The sequence below is a fragment of the Uloborus diversus genome, chromosome 7 (assembly GCF_026930045.1).
Source record: "Uloborus diversus isolate 005 chromosome 7, Udiv.v.3.1, whole genome shotgun sequence".
Classification (NCBI taxonomy): domain Eukaryota; kingdom Metazoa; phylum Arthropoda; class Arachnida; order Araneae; family Uloboridae; genus Uloborus; species Uloborus diversus.
The window spans coordinates 85,645,980-85,665,083 of NC_072737.1; the positions used below are offsets into that span (position 1 = coordinate 85,645,980).

The following is a 19,104-nucleotide window of genomic DNA, read 5'->3' on the forward strand; positions in this document are numbered from 1 at the left end:
CGGGCAAACTAGATATTATAGCTTTTTAAGGCTGAGGGTTTTTGGGTTTAGGATGCAGGTTTTCTTTTTTGTGCATAAAAGTTAAAGGTTTTCTTGCCGGGGAAATTTTTACAACAGGGTTGTTTTTGATGATATCAAATCTTTTTGCATTGATATTACTTTGTATTTTTAGAATTGAGAACTTCAAGTCAGAAAATTTTCAATTGAAACAACACTGTTTTCTGTTTTTAAGGAACAATAATGGTTAGAATAATTTTACGCCAAGGTATTTTCTGACTATTAAGGTTCTATGTTCGTTTTGCGAGAATTGGGCGGTTTAAATTTTATTGCAATCCTTGTATCCTCTCTGTTGCAAAGAAATTTTCTTGGACAATAAAATACTATATTTTATATTGTATTGTTTTCGAGTATGTTACAACTTCGCAATAAATTCTATTACAGTTTCTTTATTTGACAGATTATTCAACATTTTTATGAAGGTTTCTTTAAATGTTTTACAGCTTGAGGGCTATTTTAATCTAGCTTTTCAATTTTTGTTTAATTAATTTTTTCTTAAACCGTGGATTATTTTACTTTTTATGGGATAATTAACTGACTTCAAAAAAGGAGGTTATGATTTCGTCTTGCGGCTTTTTATGCGAGTTTTCGTATTACTTAAAGAATACTGGACCGATTTAAAAAATTCTTTTTTTGTTTGGAAGGGTATACTTTCCAGATGGTCCCATGTTAATTTTATCTGGATCTGATGAGGGGTCATGGAGAAATCTAAGGAACTTTAAATTTCATATGTTGTGGCTACGTAGTCATTACTACGCTTATTTTATTGTGGATTCATACGCTTTCGTCACTGCGCCATACGTCACTCACAGGTCACGTGGTTTGGCGTGAACGGTGCATTTTCAACAAAGGAATCTTGTCTTGAACAATATTTAATTCTCCCGCATCGCATCTGAATGTTTGATTTTCACGGAGCCGTCCATTAATTTTGAGTATAGTCTTTCTAATGTATTTATTACTTACATAGTAAATGAGTAACTTAAATGTATTTTGCTTCGAAAATAGTTGAATTAGGTAGTTTAATATAAAAAAACTTTTGCTAATAAATAACTTCATTTAGTCATTAAAGTTTTTTTTTTCAAATATTTCAGTTTTGAAATATATTTAGTGTTCAATTCAAAGGGAATTGAAGACAAATTCCCCTTCCCCCCTCGCCGATTAAACTTATATTCCTTATTTATTACAGTGAAACCTGTGTAACCACTTGCGGTACACTACTTTAGTGGTCAACTTACAGAGGTTGATTTATATGATAAGGGCTAATTCCGTGCCTGAAAAAGCGGTCAACTTAGAGAGGTTGTCAACTTCACAGGTTTTCTGTATATCGTAACTGATGTCCAATTTCTGAAGTTTGACAAGTAGCCTAGATTAAATATTTCATGACTCCGTCAGTTTAATTTACAGTTATGGCAGTACTAATTTACAGACTTCGTTGGAACTTTTTTTTTATGTATTGTGCTCCCCGATTACTGGAAGACACCTCGACCGATTAGAAAAATTCTTTTTCTGTTTGAAACGGTATACTTCTCCCAGTCGTTTAATGATCTTCAAGTCCGGGTATAAGGGATACTGGAGAAATCGTGGGAACTCATCAAATTTCATACTCGCATTTTGTTGTTTGTAAATTCAAAGCGACTCACTTAGTGAAACAATGTTAATGGTTTTTTTGTTTAATGGATAGGCGTGATCTAACTTAGGTCTCAAACCTTTGCTTCACCATATTTGTTCTTTAAAAAAAAGTTATGGGCAAAAAACAAACTTCATTTAATTTCAATATTAAATGATAAAATATAAAATCCATTGTTAAAGAAAGTACCATAAAACATTAATATTAATCAGGGGAGCCCGTTAAGGGTGGGGGGTTTGAGGGATATTTTTCCTTTTTAGGGGGCTCTTGCTTTGAGGGAATACCCCCTAAATATTACCCTGTGTTAGACAGTAGTAGTCATATCGCAAATTTTGCATAAAGACTTCTGAAGCAAACAGGAAATTCATTTAGTATCATTGCTTTAGTAGTATTTTGATCATATATACAACATTACAGTAGGTGCTCTGTTTCTAGTGTGATGTTGATCTATAACGTGGCTAAGTAAAGAGAAATGCTACCTTTTTCACGAGTTACGTGACACGTATTATTGTAAAATATAAAATAGTTAGGAAAACAATGAAATTTAAATGGTTCTAATTAAAGTAGCGCACAAATAAATCCTTGAGAGGAACAAAGATCAGTTTTTAGTGCCAATCTAATAAAATGTTATGCGCATTAAGACTTTTTGTTTTTTTAACCGACTTTAAAAGACGTTTTCAGTTCGTCGGAATCTTTTTATGTATGTCCCCCGTAAACTCAAACACGCATAGACCAGTATGGAAAATTCTTTTTTTTTTAATCTCGTTTAAAAAGGTATATACTTCCTAGGTGATCCCATGGTCATCAGGTCAGTATCTGAAGATGGGATCCTTGGAAAATCAAGAAAACTCTTCAAATTATATGGGCAAAGTTAAAGCGGTTTCTGTTGTTTTTTAGTGACTTGTGATTTTTTTCGGAAAGCATACTTTGATAAAGTCAAGCTGATGATGAAGACAATTTTAATCTCATTCATTAATTTGTTTCTCTGCTTAAGTATGGCGGTGGATTTGCTTTTGTTGGCTGCTGACGTTTGGTTTCCTTGGCGGTCAGGACGCTTCCGCGTCTCGTGAACAGCAGTTTTGAACCTAGTGTACATTATCATATTTTTTATGTTGAACTTTAAAGTTTGAACTATCAGAAATAAGTTTCTGTGAAAAATAGTAGAAACTACCCCCTTGCTCATTTCAGCATGCCGGTAAGCTATTCCAAGTGCCCATAACCCTACTCAAGTAGTGAATTTTCCTAATTTCCTGATTAGCCTAAGATTTGAATAGATTAAAACAATGACCCTTTGTCTTGCTTTCTGTGCAAAAATTTAACTTGTCTTTCATTTTGATTAATTTAAACAACTGGCTCATGTCCCCTTTGACTCTCCTTTGCTCCAGGCTATACATATTCAGCCATTCAAGTCTGGTATCATAATCTAAATATGAAAGTCCCCTTACTGGCTTAATAGCCCTTTGAATCCTTTCCAAGGAAGAAATATCTTTCTTGAGTTAAGGAGACCAAAACTGAGCAGCATATGCTAAATGAGGTCTTATTAAACTTATGTACAAAGGCAGAAGGACCTTCCTCTTAGATTTGTTTGGAAAAGGTCTATTGATAAAGACCTATTCAAACCTTAGAGCAGGAATTAAAATGGAGGGAGCAAGTCCAATCATTGGCTTAGCAAAAGCTGACACAAAGACTACAAGTCACATAACTCGACAGCGACGAATGGTAGGCATGTTTTGTGCGCAACAAGCTAAAGAAACGTTTCTTCCAATGCTTTGCTTCAGAATCTATCACGTGACTTGGGGTCTTGGTTTCATGAATGAAAGGCTTCACTGCCTTCATTTTATCTCTTTTCAATGATTCAAACTGTTGTCACGATCAGTAGTGATCGATCACGGTTGTGTTTTTTTGGCCAAAATCTTGTAAGTCATGTGACACAAGGGCACAAACACGCTATCTTTGATATATTTCTTTCTCCCATAAAGTCGACGTTGTTGCTGTATTATTTATATTTATGTTTTAATAAGCATTCTAAACCCCGGATGGAACTGTAACACATCCTAATGTGTGAAAGCAAGACAATCAACTCCTTTTCGTGTTATTTTAAATTTCTTGTTAGCTAAAATAATTATTTTAATGTTCTGTCTATTATTCAATTGAAATACTTATTCAATCATGAATATATTTCGTTAATAAATGAAATGATGGAAACATTTGTCTATATTTTGACATATTAAAATAAAGATGCATTATACAGTTCCTACGTTATTGATCAAAAGACCCTGTATATCTTTTTCAAGGAATATTAGTGATACATTGAAGCCCTTGTAAAAGGATACTGTCTATAACAATAAACTTGTCTACAGCGATATTTTTCTTGATCCCAGCAAAATATCAGCATAAATAATCAAACTGTCTATTACTATAACCTGTCCATAACTGTAAAACCTGCCTACAACGATACTGTTGGGACCTAAAAAAAATATCGTAATGGACAGATTATCGTTATAGACAGTTTGATTATTCATGCTGACATTTTGCTGGGGCAAAAAAAAAAAAAAATTGTTATAGACAGGTCATACGCAGGTTTCACTATTTTTTTTAGGTCACAACAGTATCGTTGTAGACAGGTTTTACTGTATCTTTTTATCTTAACTGTTTTTCGTGGAATGAAACCACACATCCATCAATAGAAAAATTCTTGGGTATTTATTACATGTTACATTTGAATCTTATTCCAAAAACCGTGCACATGGGCGCTCATTTGGGGAGGGGGGGGGGCAGTTGGAGGCTCAAGCCCCCCCTTAGAGATTAGAACTTCCTTACTTTAGTCCTTTTTTCTTTGCAAAAATGTATAACATTTCTTCTTGAGCCCTTAATGAATAAGTTATTAAAAATGCCAAATTTTAATAACTAATCTGTACTGAAATCGGTTTCCATGTGGAAAAGATCCTGCTAAATTATGGGGAAAATATCTGAGCCCTCTTCCCCTCATTAAAATTTTGCATATGAGCGCCCATGGCCGTACAACCTCATTTATCCTGTGTAAGTGGAACCAAAAGCAATATGGAGAACGTATACTTAAGGTAATGAGCAAAATTAATTCTTTAATAGGTACTTGCTGTTTATAAGTGTTAAAACATAACATTGTTTACATGAAATTAAAAAGTATAAAAATTATTTTTCACTTATCTCAACAAAGAATTCGTTCAGTTTTTTTTATTTTTTATAATTTACGTGGCCTTTGAATAAAGCAGGGTCATGGTCACGCAAATGCTTTATCATTGATAAATCAAAATAAAAGTTGAATGTTTGGCATACTTATAGTTGAGTTCTTGGTGTCATAATTTGAAATTATTTATTTAAACATAAAATAAAAAGAACTTCAACTTTGATCTAGAAATCCAGGCAAAGAAGGCTCTATAGCAAACTTTTAGGAATTGCTTCTTTCAGTGAGTTTAATTACATATAAGGTTTCATCTGTGCCAGTTTACCATATTGCAATCGCAGGGGGTTCTGGAGACATAGGCTCCAAAAAGGATTCCAAATGGCACATGAAAAACATTTTACATGGTTCTGTTCACCTCTAAAGGACCCCCAAAAATGTATTACAATTGGCCCCCAAACCTGGAAATCTGCCTCTGGTTTTGTTGAGTAAAAATCTTGGGTTAAAATTAGCTTGTTCTACTTTGTATTTTGTGCTCAATGAATCACATTTTAAATTGACTTAATTGTTCTGACATACTTTTCCTCTTTCAGATGGTGCTCCGAATTATTATCCAAACAGTTTTAGTGGCCCAGTAGATGATTCTAAATGTAAAGAGCATGTATTCAAAGCAACTGGAGATGTTGCTAGGTTTAATAGTGCTGATGATGATAATTTCACACAACCAGGAATATTTTACCGAAAGGTAAATTAAATTTGTGTTTATTTGTTCCTTTTCTTTTAAAACTAGAAAGTCGTCTGTCAAGGTATGACAGGTGAAAATTGCTTCTCTTCTTCTACATTTTAATGAAGCAATTACCCGTTTGGTGATATTTTGATAGTTGAAATTGTAACCCTAACTCCAGTGGATTAACCCTAAACTTCAGCAGATAGCAATCATAGTTGACCGCTTTTTCATTTCTTCTACTGAAATGAGTCTTACTAGTAAAACAGTTCAGTCACCGGGTCGAGTTCAGCTTTGCCACAATCAAGTCTTTCCCTGCATGTTAAACATTACCAAAACGTATTATTAAATTATCATGCCGTGGCGCGAGTTTCATTGTTGAAACATGCGGGTTACTCAATCATCGCCTATTATTTATATGAGGATGTACACTTACCTTACCATTTGAGAGAAGTCTCTAAATCAAATAAAACCTTTTGTTTTTGTAAGTTCTTTGCCCGAGACAACACTGTTGATAGGAACTGTTTTAGTTTTTAAATATGAAAAATTTCAAAAGTTTACATTAGGCTCACAAAAGGAAATTTAATCCTTTATAGAGATCTCTGAATCGAGCGAGCTTCTTTGAATGAAACGAGCTTCTATGAATGACTTTGAGCCTAAATGTGCGGGGGGGGGGGGGATTTTTTTTTTTTTGAACTGAGCAAAAACTGGAATAATTACCATATACAGTAATTTACCACCAACTATAAGACATCTAAGCTTCAAAACAGCAGTAAAATATCCTTCTGTTGCTCTTGATGATATGTAGTAAAACATGCCCAATTTTAATTTTAAAAAAAAATCTATGTAAAAATTTTTGTACCAAAAATTCTAAAACTTTAGTTTGAATATTTTCTTTCATTAAAATAGACAGGTTACAACTAAACAAAAAGCATAATATCAGTGGACAAAATATCACATTCAACTTGAATTCTAGATATTTAAGATGCTTTGAATTTCTTCAAAATAGTTCCATACAAAAAAAAAAAATCGTAAGAAGTTAGATCTGGGGATTTCAGTGGTCAACACAGCAATGGCATGTTCCTTTCCCCAGCATGAGTATTCTAATGGAATCAACTATGGGCTTGCAACTGTTTCCCCCAATGTTTTATGTTCTGATTGTGCAGTGGATTTTTATCAAATTTCGTATTAAAAAGTCTTAGAACGACTATAAACTGTATAGTGTTTTAAAGCACAGTGTACTTTCTCCCTAATCTTCTATGCAGATGGCACCATTTTGATAAGCAGTGCCTCTAACTGATTTTGTAACTAGGAGTCTTCATTGTTCCTAAATGAAACTGATAAGCTTTTAGCTTCAGAATCAATTTGTTTAAGCTAAATAAATTGTCTAGCTTGTACTGAACAATTCCTTTTGTCCCATTCAATATAAAACACCCTGTATTGACATTGACACTATAATTTAGCATTATTTTTTTAAATCGAAATTCATTGAAGCATATTAACATATTGAAGGAATTTACAAAATATAATTTTCACAACAAGTTATTACTATTATGTTGCTTTTTTAAGAAGCTTTGTTCTTAAATTCTTTTAACTGAATGATGGAATCTAATGAAACAATAGATCATCACCTCAGAGCAACTGTAGGACAAATTCGCATTATTTCTGGATTTAGATATTGTAACGGATTCGGTGCGACTTCCACTTTCTTGAAATGAAGACACAGTTCTTGATAAAAGCACAGGAAATTTATTTACACTATGTACAGGAAAGATCGTCAACAACTGCAAAACTATTCATCAGCAATTAAGCAATTATCACGCAACACCGTAAACTCAACGTTTACACACGTATTTACTTCCAAATACGAAAACAACACAGCGAAATGCCTCGCTATAAACAGAGCTAATACACACACTCAGTTCGAAATCTGAATCGAAACTCCCTGTTTATCCATCGCTAACGGCTTAAATACACCGAAAAGAATTTTCTCAAATATTCCACACGCTTCTCGAAATGCGTTGACCGTTATCAAATTTTTATCAATGAACAAAAAGGGAATAGGGGTCGTATATTTTAGCCATATGAAAAAGGGGTTGTATATTCATTACGGGAAACTATTTACAGGTTACGTTACTACAATAATTACTATTTACAGGATTTGTAACATTGCCCCCTTCCTAAGGACTGCACGTCCCGGGCAGTACAATCCCCAGAAAGGGTGCCAAACTTCTATCACAAGTTTACCAATATACACATTAATTAATAACTAATAGTGCAAAGGAAACACAATAATAACAAGAAATATTACTAAACATTAAAAGCAAAAATTAATTATCTACAACTTTTATGTTATCAACCATGGTTGTTTACATAATACTCATGAACTATGGCCATAGTATGGGGCTAACCGATCATAATGTACAACCCTAGGTTTTGCATTAGGTGATTTCTGGATCCTCACTACGACGTCATTTAGTCGGTTAAGGACTTTGTAGGGTCCATCCCAATGCGACTGCAATTTGGGTGACAGACCTTTCCGTCGGATGGGATTCCATAACCAAACCTTGTCGCCTTCGTTGAATTCATGTCCAGTAGACCTTGTGTCGTATCGGGTCTTCATCTTCTCCGCCGCGATGTTGATTCGCTCTCGTGCGAAGTTATGAACGTCTTCCAACCGGGCCTGGAGATCCTGGATGTACTCCTCAGGTGATGAAGGCGCATCCGGAGGACGACCGAAGACGAGATCACAAGGTAGCCGAAGCTCTCGTCCGAAGAGCATCTGAGATGGGGCAAATCCGGTAGTCTCGTGGACAGCACTGCGGTAGGCCAGCAGGAACAAAGGTAGCTTCTTGTCCCAATCCTGTTGATTTCTGGATACCATAAGTGAGAGATTGTTCAGGATTGTGCGGTTAAATCTCTCCACCATGCCGTCCGATTGTGGGTGTAGTGGTGTTGTCCTAGTTTTCTCAATTCCGAAAATTTGACATAGGCCCTTAAACACAGCAGAGATGAAATTCCTCCCTTGATCGGAATGAATCTGCAAAGGTGTTCCGTATCTCGAGATCCAATGTTGGACTAGAGTCTCTGCTACGGTGGTAGCCTCTTGATCTGGAATGGGATATGCTTCCGGCCATTTGGTGAAGTAGTCGATGGAAACAAGAATGTATTTGTTCCCATCAGCAGTTCTTGGTAGAGGACCCAGGATGTCGATCCCAATTCGTTCGAAAGGAGCTCCAACGTTGTACAGATGTAGCTTCCCTCTGCTTCTCTTCTTTGGTCCTTTACGAGCAGCACAGGCGTCACAAGAATGGCACCACTTCTCCACGTCATCCTTCGCCTTGCTCCAGAAGAAGCGCTCCCGAACTTTATTGAGGGTTTTCAAGACACCAAAATGTCCTCCAGTCGCACTACTATGTATTTCTTTCAAAACATCTGAAATCCTTGATCGGGGAAGTAGTAACTGCCATCTAGATGTTTTACCGTCGTCAGATTCCCATTTCCGGTGTAGCACGCCGTTCCGTAAATGGAGTGAGTTCCATAAAGTCCAGTATCTTTTTGTTGCAGGACTAAAGATGGAAACGTCCTGCCAGCTAGGTCGCCGACTGTCACTCTCCATGAACTCCAAAATTGGTTTTATGTCGGGGTCTTTAAGTTGATCTTTTCGAACTTGGTCGTCACTCCATGGATCAGGTTCTGATGATATTGGAGTCACTGTCACCTGATAGGCGGTAGGGCTAGTCGTTCCATACTGTTTCTCGATTCGGGAACAATAGTGGCAGTTCTCAGGACAGGGTCTCCTTGATAAAGCGTCAGCATTACCGTGAGATAACCCTTTTCGATGCTTGATCTCCATGTCATATTCCTGGAGCCGCTGTATCCATCTGGCTATCTGGCCTTCCGGATTTTTGAAGTTCAAAAGCCAAGTTAATGAGGCATGATCTGTCCGAAGCAGAAATTTTCGGCCGTAGAGTTAATGATGGAAGTGTTCTACAGCTTTCACTATGGCCAGTAACTCCTTTCTGGTGACGCAGTAATTTCGCTCCGACTTTGATAAGCATTTGCTCCAGTAAGCGATGACATGTTCATTTCCGTCAATTTCTTGGGATAAAACAGCTCCGATGCCCTCGTTGCTCGCATCAGTGTCCAGGATGAAGGATTTTTCAGGCTGAGGATAGGCGAGGATAGGCGTTGATGTTAAAGCCTCCTTCAGTCGTAGAAATGCATCTTCGCATTCTTTGGACCATTCAAACTTTTGCTTGCTCTCCGTCAGCTTATGCAAAGGTCGTGCAATGTTGGAAAAACCCTTTACAAACTTCCTGTAGTACATGCAGAGCCCCAGGAAACTTCGCAGCTGATGGATGTCTTCGGGACGACTCCAACTCTTGACTGCAGATACCTTTTCTGGATCGGTTTGTACACCTTCAGAAGAGATGATGTGACCAAGGTAGTTCACTTCCCGGCGGAACAAATTACATTTGGACGGGCTTAACTTCAGATTGGCTTCCTTAAGCTTTTGCAGCACCTTCCTAAGATTTGCCAGATGTTCTTCGAAACTGCGTCCCACGATGATGATATCGTCTAAGTAGACCAGACAGGATTCGCAGGAAAGTCCTCTTAACACTGTCTCCATAAGACGCTCGAACGTAGCTGGTGCATTGCAGAGGCCGAAGGGCATCACTTTAAACTGCCATAAGCCTTGTCCAGTTGTAAACGCTGTCTTCTCTCGGTCATCAGGGTGTATCTCAACCTGCCAGTAGCCGCTCTTCAAATCCAGGGTCGAAAACCACTTGTGTCCGGAAAGAGTGTCCAAGGTGTCGTCTATCCGTGGAAGAGGGTAACTGTCTTTCTTGGTGATTTCATTCAGCCGTCGGTAATCGACACAAAATCTGGTGGAGCCATCTTTCTTTCGGACCAAGACGATGGGAGAGGCCCAAGGACTGGATGAAGGTTCGATTACATCATTCTCCTTCATCTCTTTCAGAAGGGTTTCAACCTCTTCCTTCTTAGCGAACGGTAGTCGTCTTGGATGCTGTTTAATAGGGGGGTGTTCTCCAGTGTAAATCCTATGCTGCGTTAAATTCGTACGGCCAACATCCTCCGATGTAGATGAAAACAGATGCTTGAAGTCGTCCACCAATTGTTCCGCAGCAGTTCTTTGATCCTTCGATAAGGGTGCACTCCCAATTAACTTCGATGTCAAGGACTCAGAAGACACATTCTCGGGGGAATTGATTCTTCTAATGATGCAGTTTACTGGAGTACAAGTTGCTAACACTTCACCTTTCCGGATATTCCTTGGCCTTTCACTCACGTTGGCGACTCTCACAGGAATTACATCCCTAGAAAGGTCCACAAGCGTAGATGCTACCAGCACTCCTTTTAAGTAATTGCTTAGGTTAGGGTATTCAATGATTCCAAATCGAAAGCTATTGCTTTCTGCAAGGGAGCCAGGTATTAATGATTCTGACCTTGAGGGAATCGATATATCTGTTTGGGCTATTATTTGATGAGCGGATTTTATATCACTTTCTGCAGGGAAAACGGCTATGTCTTCTCTCATCGAGTGCAGCTCATTAGTCTTGAAGTCGAGAGTGAAGTCATATTTCTTCAAAAAGTCCAATCCGAGAATGAAGGGGTCCGTGATGTTAGCGACGAATGCCGTATGATGGTAGGTGGCATTCCCAAACACTATTTCCAAGTCCACTTTACCGTCAATCTCGATCTTGTCACCTGTCACAGTCTGGAGACTTACGCGTGGCGATGTCCACAGCAGTTTCAATCCAAATTCACGAGCCACATCTGTCCTAATGATTGTCACATTGGCTCCAGTGTCAACAATCAGTCTGCAGGGGTTCCCATTTACATGTGCGTAAATGAAAAGTCCATCACTGCCACTACTAGAAGAGGAAATCTGCAGAGCTTTAGTGGTGGTGATTTCCTTCCCTCGCGTAGCTTGGCGAGTAGGACAACTCCTTCGCAGGTGTCCTTCACTACCGCATTTCCAGCACTTCTGCTCTTGTTTCTTTTGGGCTGTTATGTTGCTCAGATGTCTTGTCAAGTCACCGAGTTGTCTCTCAAGTTCAGCGAGGTGGGACGACCTGGAATCAGACTCATCAGCTTCCTGAGTCCGGATTAGATGGCGATCCACACGGGTTGCTTCTTGGGCGGCCTCGTATCTCATCGCATACACAACAGCAGAATTCAGGTCTTTGACATCCGCCATCCGTAGAGCTTTCTGGATTTCCGGATCTCGAACCCCGTCGATGTAGTAGTTGAGTGCCAGGTTGTCTCGAACATCCGCAGGGCAGTCGTAAAAAGCAAGATGAGACAGTCTCTCGATGTCCGCCGCAAGCTCTTGCAGGGTTTCCCCAGTTTTCTGGAAACGGGACTTCAACTGGAGTCGGCTGAAATCTTTCTGGCACTTCTCACCGAAGCGAAGCTCCAACGCAGCTGTGAGGGCGGCGAAATCCAGGCGCTGGCTGTCCGGAAGGGTCTGGAGAATGTCCGCTGCGTCACCTCTCAGGGATGCTGCAAGATGACAGGCCTTGGTAGCAGAGTCCCATCCGTTCGCTTCCGCCACTATCATGAATTGAGTTTTGTAAACTTGCCACGAAGTTTTCCCATCAAATGTGGCAAGTTTAATGGACGGTCGAGCAACCGACGTGGAAGCGCCAAACTGTACAGAGCTGCTTTCCGCGGTCGCCAATCTCCTTTCCACGTCCTTAAAGATCTCTTCTTTAAATAGATGAAATCTTCTATCTTCATCTTCAAATTTATTTTCTACAGCATTGAATCGGCTTTCAACGGTATTAAATTTTTCTTCAATAGCATCAACTCGATGCTCTATGTCATTAAATTTATTTTCCATCACAGTCTTTACCGAAATAAGGTCGTTTTTAATTTTTTCTTGGTTAGACGTTAAGTCCTTTTTCAGCACCGTTAAATCGCTTTTTAACTGGTCTTGATTTGCCAACATACTTGCAGTCAGATCACTTTTTAATTGTTCTTGATTAGCCGCCATATCATTTTTTAATTGTTCTTGATTAGCCGCCATATCATTTTTTAATTGTTCTTGATTAGCCGCCATATCATTTTTTAATTGTTCTTGATTTGCAGTAAAACTTTCAGTCAAATCACTTTTTAATTGGTCTTGATTAGCCGCCAATTCATTTTTAACAGAGTTGATTGCATCAAGCAGTTGTTTTAATTGTTCATCCATTGCGCGAGTAATCACCATAAAATTAAAGTCCAAATTCAAAAAGTTTTTATGAAGAAATGTCCAAAGTCACACTTACTGCAAGAAAGTCCTGAAGTAGCCCCACGTTGGGCGCCAAATTGTAACGGATTCGGTGCGACTTCCACTTTCTTGAAATGAAGACACAGTTCTTGATAAAAGCACAGGAAATTTATTTACACTATGTACAGGAAAGATCGTCAACAACTGCAAAACTATTCATCAGCAATTAAGCAATTATCACGCAACACCGTAAACTCAACGTTTACACACGTATTTACTTCCAAATACGAAAACAACACAGCGAAATGCCTCGCTATAAACAGAGCTAATACACACACTCAGTTCGAAATCTGAATCGAAACTCCCTGTTTATCCATCGCTAACGGCTTAAATACACCGAAAAGAATTTTCTCAAATATTCCACACGCTTCTCGAAATGCGTTGACCGTTATCAAATTTTTATCAATGAACAAAAAGGGAATAGGGGTCGTATATTTTAGCCATATGAAAAAGGGGTTGTATATTCATTACGGGAAACTATTTACAGGTTACGTTACTACAATAATTACTATTTACAGGATTTGTAACAATATCTTACTGTTGCTCTGAGGTGAGGATATACACTTGTGACAACATTACAAAGCAGGTAATGTTGTCACAACTTCATTTCATTAAATATTTAATTCAAATTTTCATCATTCATTTTTTTCTGATAATTCTATTCAAAGATTTCAAATTGCTGAAGATATACTTTCAAATTCTAATAATTTTGATGCCAAGGTGAGTTTTTTTTTTTTTCAAATCTTTAAAATGTTTTCAAATATATTTTTTAACTTATTATTTTAAGGAAAATAAAATAACTTTTACACGGTTTTCATTATGCTTTCATGTGTTTTTAAAAAGCTTGATTTCATAGGCAAATTCTGCCTGTTCCTTCTCTATTCTTTGATTAAATAAAAGCCTCTGCATTCAGATAATTATTTTTAAAAGAGGTTTTTTTTTTTGAGCATTCCGAATTGCTTATTTTTACTTGACCGCTATTGACACTCTGGTTCCTTTTTCAATGTTCCCACGCAATGATCATCTCTAGTAATATATAAGGCAACACTCATCCATATTTGTAATGTATTTCAATTGTTAAATATATTTATTTCATTTTACACAAACTGCTAGATGGCAACATCTCATTGTTGAAAAGTCAATTACTCACGAGACTGGGTTCGATAGATTTTTAATTTAATTGAGCGACGACTTCTTGAAGTGTAATAACGTTATATGTCATGTTAATAAAGTTCAATTGATTCTTATAATATAATGGAATCAAATTTATATACGAAATTAGGGAGTTCGTTTATACCTTCCCAACTTCCTCCTTACCTTAGCTTGGTTCATACCTCATAGTTTTGTCATGCAAAAACTAACTGATGAAGAACATGCTATTGCACTACTAACGTGCCAAGATGTAATCGCAATTCAAATTGCGAAAACATCTTTTGATTGCAACTTGCCAGCATTCAAATTAAAAGGGCCTGAAGCGTCCATCCATCGCTAGACGCAGATGTTTATTATTATTATTTTTTCTTTTTAGACTTTGAATGATGCTGAAAGAGCTCGTTTGGTGAGCAATATTGTTAACCATTTGGTCGACGCTAAGGATTTCATTCAAGAAAGAGCAGTTAAAAACTTCACCCAAGCTGATCCAGAGTATGGACGACACATAAAGGAAGGATTGGAGAAATTGAAGGTAATTGTCTATCTTTAGGCCTAACGATAGCTACATGCTTAGGCAGATATTTTTCATGCTTTAACAAGCATATTTCAAACATTGAAATTCGGAAATGCACCCTAAATTTAGCTGAGCTTATTTTAAATGTTTTGTATTTTATATAAAAGCTTGGCTTCATAGAAAAGGGCAAAAAGAGCAGTTGGATTTCTCAAAATATTAGTAAATACAAATTGAATGTTTTCCTTTTTTTAATTTAAAGAATGTCAAACATTCTAAATATTTAAAATTAGAGCAGAATATATCTATCTCCTCTTGAGCTGACATTTTCCATTTTTAGAAAGTTTTTTTATGGAATTGAACATTATGGACTTACAAAGTTTTCATATATTCCATTTCTCTAAAAATATAAAGAAGTAATTTTACACCTTGAAAATAATCCTAATTAAAACCTTGTGTTAAGCCACCACCAATCTATTTGTCCATTAAAGTTGAAGGGTTTCTTATGCATGCATTGGCATGGAAAGAGTCAGACATATAATAAAAAGACATATGCCTCAAATTTCAATTCAGGTATCTTCAGAAAAAAGCTTCTCTTTATGTGAAGCAGTGGTTTTTTAATGGATACGCGTATGCATTATCAACATTAGGAAGAAACAAAGAAGAGCAATGTCGAAAATGTCTGAGACTACTGCTTTTTGAAGAACAAGTAGTTTTAAAGACTATATAGACTGCGGAATTCTGAAAACAAATCAAGATCAATTCTAATTTTGATAGAAAATTTCCGATTAGGAGGAATGACTGTTGTACATGTGGGTAGGGAAGCCAATGTATTGATTCGCTCAACTGCAATAACATGCCAAAACAGCTTCAGACCAGTCGCAGTAATAGGTACTGATGTAGATCTGCTCTTGATTTTAAGTGAAAGATGTATGTCTGGAACATCACAATATTTTTACCCTCAAACCAATTTATTACAAAGAAAAATGTTATATTCTATTGAAAGTACAAGGAACCTTCGGTCCCTTGAAGGATCCTTTTCTTTTTCTCCACGCAGCCACAGAATGTGACTTTACGCCGGCAATATTCAGAAAGGGGAAATCTAGAGTTTTAAGTTGCTACAGGAAAACCTCAAATTGCTTCATTTGATCTCACAGTTGAATAGTGTTCCAGCTTGATCCAGAGAGGTCATTAAGACTGCAGAAATTTTCCTGAAACATCTTGTTGATTGGGGAAGGCTTAATTTTCTAAACGCTAGACAATACAACCGCAATAATAATTAAGTAACCAAAACTCGTTGTTCGAATTTAAAACCTGGCAACTATTCCACCCACAAGTGCAGCAGCTTCACAGCATTAACTTTGTGTTTATCCTCAAGTACCAATAGTGGCTGAAGAAAAACATGAATCTAATTGAAAAAGGATGTGTTTTATGAAAGGTGGACTGCGCACAATGCTTTCGTCACTTCCCGTTCTTTCGTTCGTCCCCTTTTTAGTTAATGTTTTGCAACTTCAAAAGAACTGTAATTATGTGAGACTGTGATCTCAATGCCAATGAAAATGCAGATCTTTAATGTTCCAAGTTTTGTGTGCATTGTTTAGGTGAAACTTGGAAGATGCATTGTCTGTGAACAGTTTCAAAGATGAGGATGACAATGATGTTGAATGATGGTGCTTTTTTTTTCCACATTTTTTCTGACATTACTATCTTCTCTTTATATATTTTTCATTTTTTTCCAATCAGATATCATGTGCCAGTTTTTAAAGTACTAAATGAATAATATTTTGCAATGTTTTTGAAAATTCTTTAAGGTCACTTTTTTTTCCCCTTATCCTATTCTCATTTGAAGGCTAGAAATAGCAAGACTTCTTTCAGAAATGGCATAAAAGCTACTTGGTGTTTCAATGTATGGAATTTATCATTTTTTAGTTAATATTTTAAAAAGAATACCATCAAAAATTCTTTATTTTAGAAGTTTATTTGTTCTGCTGCTTTTTACGTAGAAAATAGAAATTTTTGCTTTTAGTATCAAAACAATTGTTTGAACTTTTTTATTGGTTATTTTGCATTATATATCAAAACAGTATTACTTTAAGAGCATACAGTCTTTTTTTAGAACGGAAAAATCTTAATATTTGATTAAGTTATAAGGAAAACAAAAAGTAGCAGACGGCCATCTTTTTGATGGAAGGTCACATACAAATTTAGAGGACTTTTTAGGATTGATTAGGAATCTACATGCTATGAGGAACTAATGCTGAAAATATTTAATTATAAATTTGTGGTGCAAAAATTCCTAAATTTACTGGCCTAGTGTGGCTCTCCAAAAAAAAATTGAGCAAATGTTTTTTTAACATTTAGGATTACTGACATTTCAATTAAGGGTAGTTTGTTCCTCTCTAGGGATCCCTTACTTACCCCTACACTAAATACTCCATTTATATAGATATCAGAAACATAATTTTAAGCTTAATATTTTATCAATGGACACTATAGATTTGTATGTTATACTTATATTATTTGTAATAATTTTTGTTACAGAATGAGAGAGCAAAAATCTAAAGAAGCATGTGATCATATGAAACTATCTCGATCTCAAAAAAATTGGAAGTATAAAAATCAGAAATAGACTTTGGATTTTGATTTTTTTAAGTGCTATCATCACTTCCAATTTGTTTTCAGTGCAGTTTTGCACACAAATTTCAACTTTTTGTGTAATTTTTTTAATGCAATAAATGATTTATTTAAATATTTATGTCATATATTATGTGGATGTGTCTTTCCTTCAATACTTGAAAGTGATCACAACAGTCTCGATTATCCAAGGTAATGTAAACTGAGAGAACTCGATAAGCAGAAACTCAGCCTCTGTCCAAGTGCCTCTCAAATGATAAATCAACGGAGAATTTTTCCTTCAAAATGTAATTTGACACCTCTAGTACATAAACTCTATAAAATATAAAACTTTTGAAACAATCTGCTCAATATCAATGTAGTAAGAAGACTTTTAAATACTTCTAATGCACTGTTTTTCAAAATTTTATGTTCCAACTCTGTTTCTGTTACATTTATTTCATAAAATCATATTTAAGTGCTAAAACTTCAATAAACTTAACTTCTTTCGTATGTTCAATAAAATCTGCTTAACAGTTAGGGATGGCTTTTGTATCTTCTTGGGGGAAAAAAAAAAGCAGAAATTATGTTCTTTTATTGGTTTTCCTATCCCTAAAATTGTTTAGAATACTACTAACAGTGCAAAAGCATTTTGGTAACAAAATGCAAATAAAGAAAATTTAAAAGTCCTTAAATTAATAAAAAGTGTCTTATCAAAAGTATCTTTTTGATATATAATCTTTATTAATATAAACATACCATAAGATAAAATCTTACAAAATTGGACTAAAGGTACAGAATTCCTTTTAAGATTATTTTTAAGATGTGCCTTACTCATATTTTTCAGAGTTTTCATGTAAGAAGATTTGCTTTTTAATGCTTAAAAATATCTTTAAATTTCAGATTCTGCTACTATGCAGAAGTCTACGTATTCTCAGACTTTCAATCTTCTGCAATTATAATTAAAAATACATTAAATTGAATTTGGGAATTTTTCTTCAGTGGATCGTCTACAAATGCTGTCAAGCTCTGAGGAGTGTTGGTGATAAGGAGTTATAAAACTTTATTCATAAGAAAATAGATAGCATTAACTGAACACATAATCAGAAAATGCCGAGTACTCTCTCCTTTTTCGTCCCTTCTATATCTCATGCTGAAAACAGTCGATGAGACACTTTTTGGTTAGGACAGTAATAATCTGCTTTTCAGCAACATCGAAATGCTTTAAGGACACAAGCAAAGGATGATGTGTTGGCAGAGGTAATCAAATTATCTTGCATAAAGAAATAAGCTTTTTTTAACAAAACAAGTATTGTTCTGGACTGTTATGACTGGAGAAAGACTTTTAATTTTGATTTGTGTAAAATTTTACAGAACTGTTAATATCTTTTAAACCCTGGTTTAATAAACTAAAAAAAAAAATGCTTTTGTAGCAAAATGAACTAAAAGAGTAAAAAATTATCTTTGGGTGACAAGTATATAAAGTAATTGACCAAATATGTAATTTTAATGTAATATAAAACACCATGGGGTGCTGTTTATTTACATTTTTGCATGGGCAACAAATGGAAGAAATTCCAGACAATTGATACCAAACGCCCCACTTTTTTTTTTATTACGTAAAAAATTAGTGTTTGGTCAATTACTTAATATACTTATGATCCAAAGATTATTTTTTACTTCATTTTGCTACAAAAGCATTTTTTTTTTTTTTAGTTTTTAAAACTACCTTACTTTTTTCTGTTACAAAAAAATATTCATTTCAAATAATTAAGAGCCAGTTTTTTTAAGGATCAGGCAGGCTGGATAGTTGACATTTTTGATTTTGCTGAAATTTTCAGGATATGTTCCTTATTTAAAACTACTAAACATGTTTTTTTTATTTTTGCAAAAAAAAAAAAAAAAATTTCATGAAGTCTTTGGAGGTCAAAGTTGGACTTGATTCGTTTTTTCAAGAAAA

At 35.8% G+C, this 19,104-nt stretch overlaps 1 protein-coding gene across 1 annotated transcript in view; it reads left to right on the forward strand.

Moving 5' to 3' along the window:
• LOC129226468 (catalase-like) overlaps nucleotides 1-17,282 on the forward strand; it is a 32,149-nt gene extending 14,867 nt beyond the window's left edge. The window contains exons 9-11 of the mRNA XM_054861075.1: nucleotides 5,438-5,589; nucleotides 14,397-14,552; nucleotides 17,073-17,282. Of these exons, the coding sequence (XP_054717050.1) occupies nucleotides 5,438-5,589; nucleotides 14,397-14,552; nucleotides 17,073-17,093 (329 nt within the window). The 3' untranslated portion in view covers nucleotides 17,094-17,282. The remainder of the gene's footprint in view (nucleotides 1-5,437; nucleotides 5,590-14,396; nucleotides 14,553-17,072) is intronic.
• The last annotated feature ends 1,822 nt before the right edge of the window (nucleotides 17,283-19,104 follow it).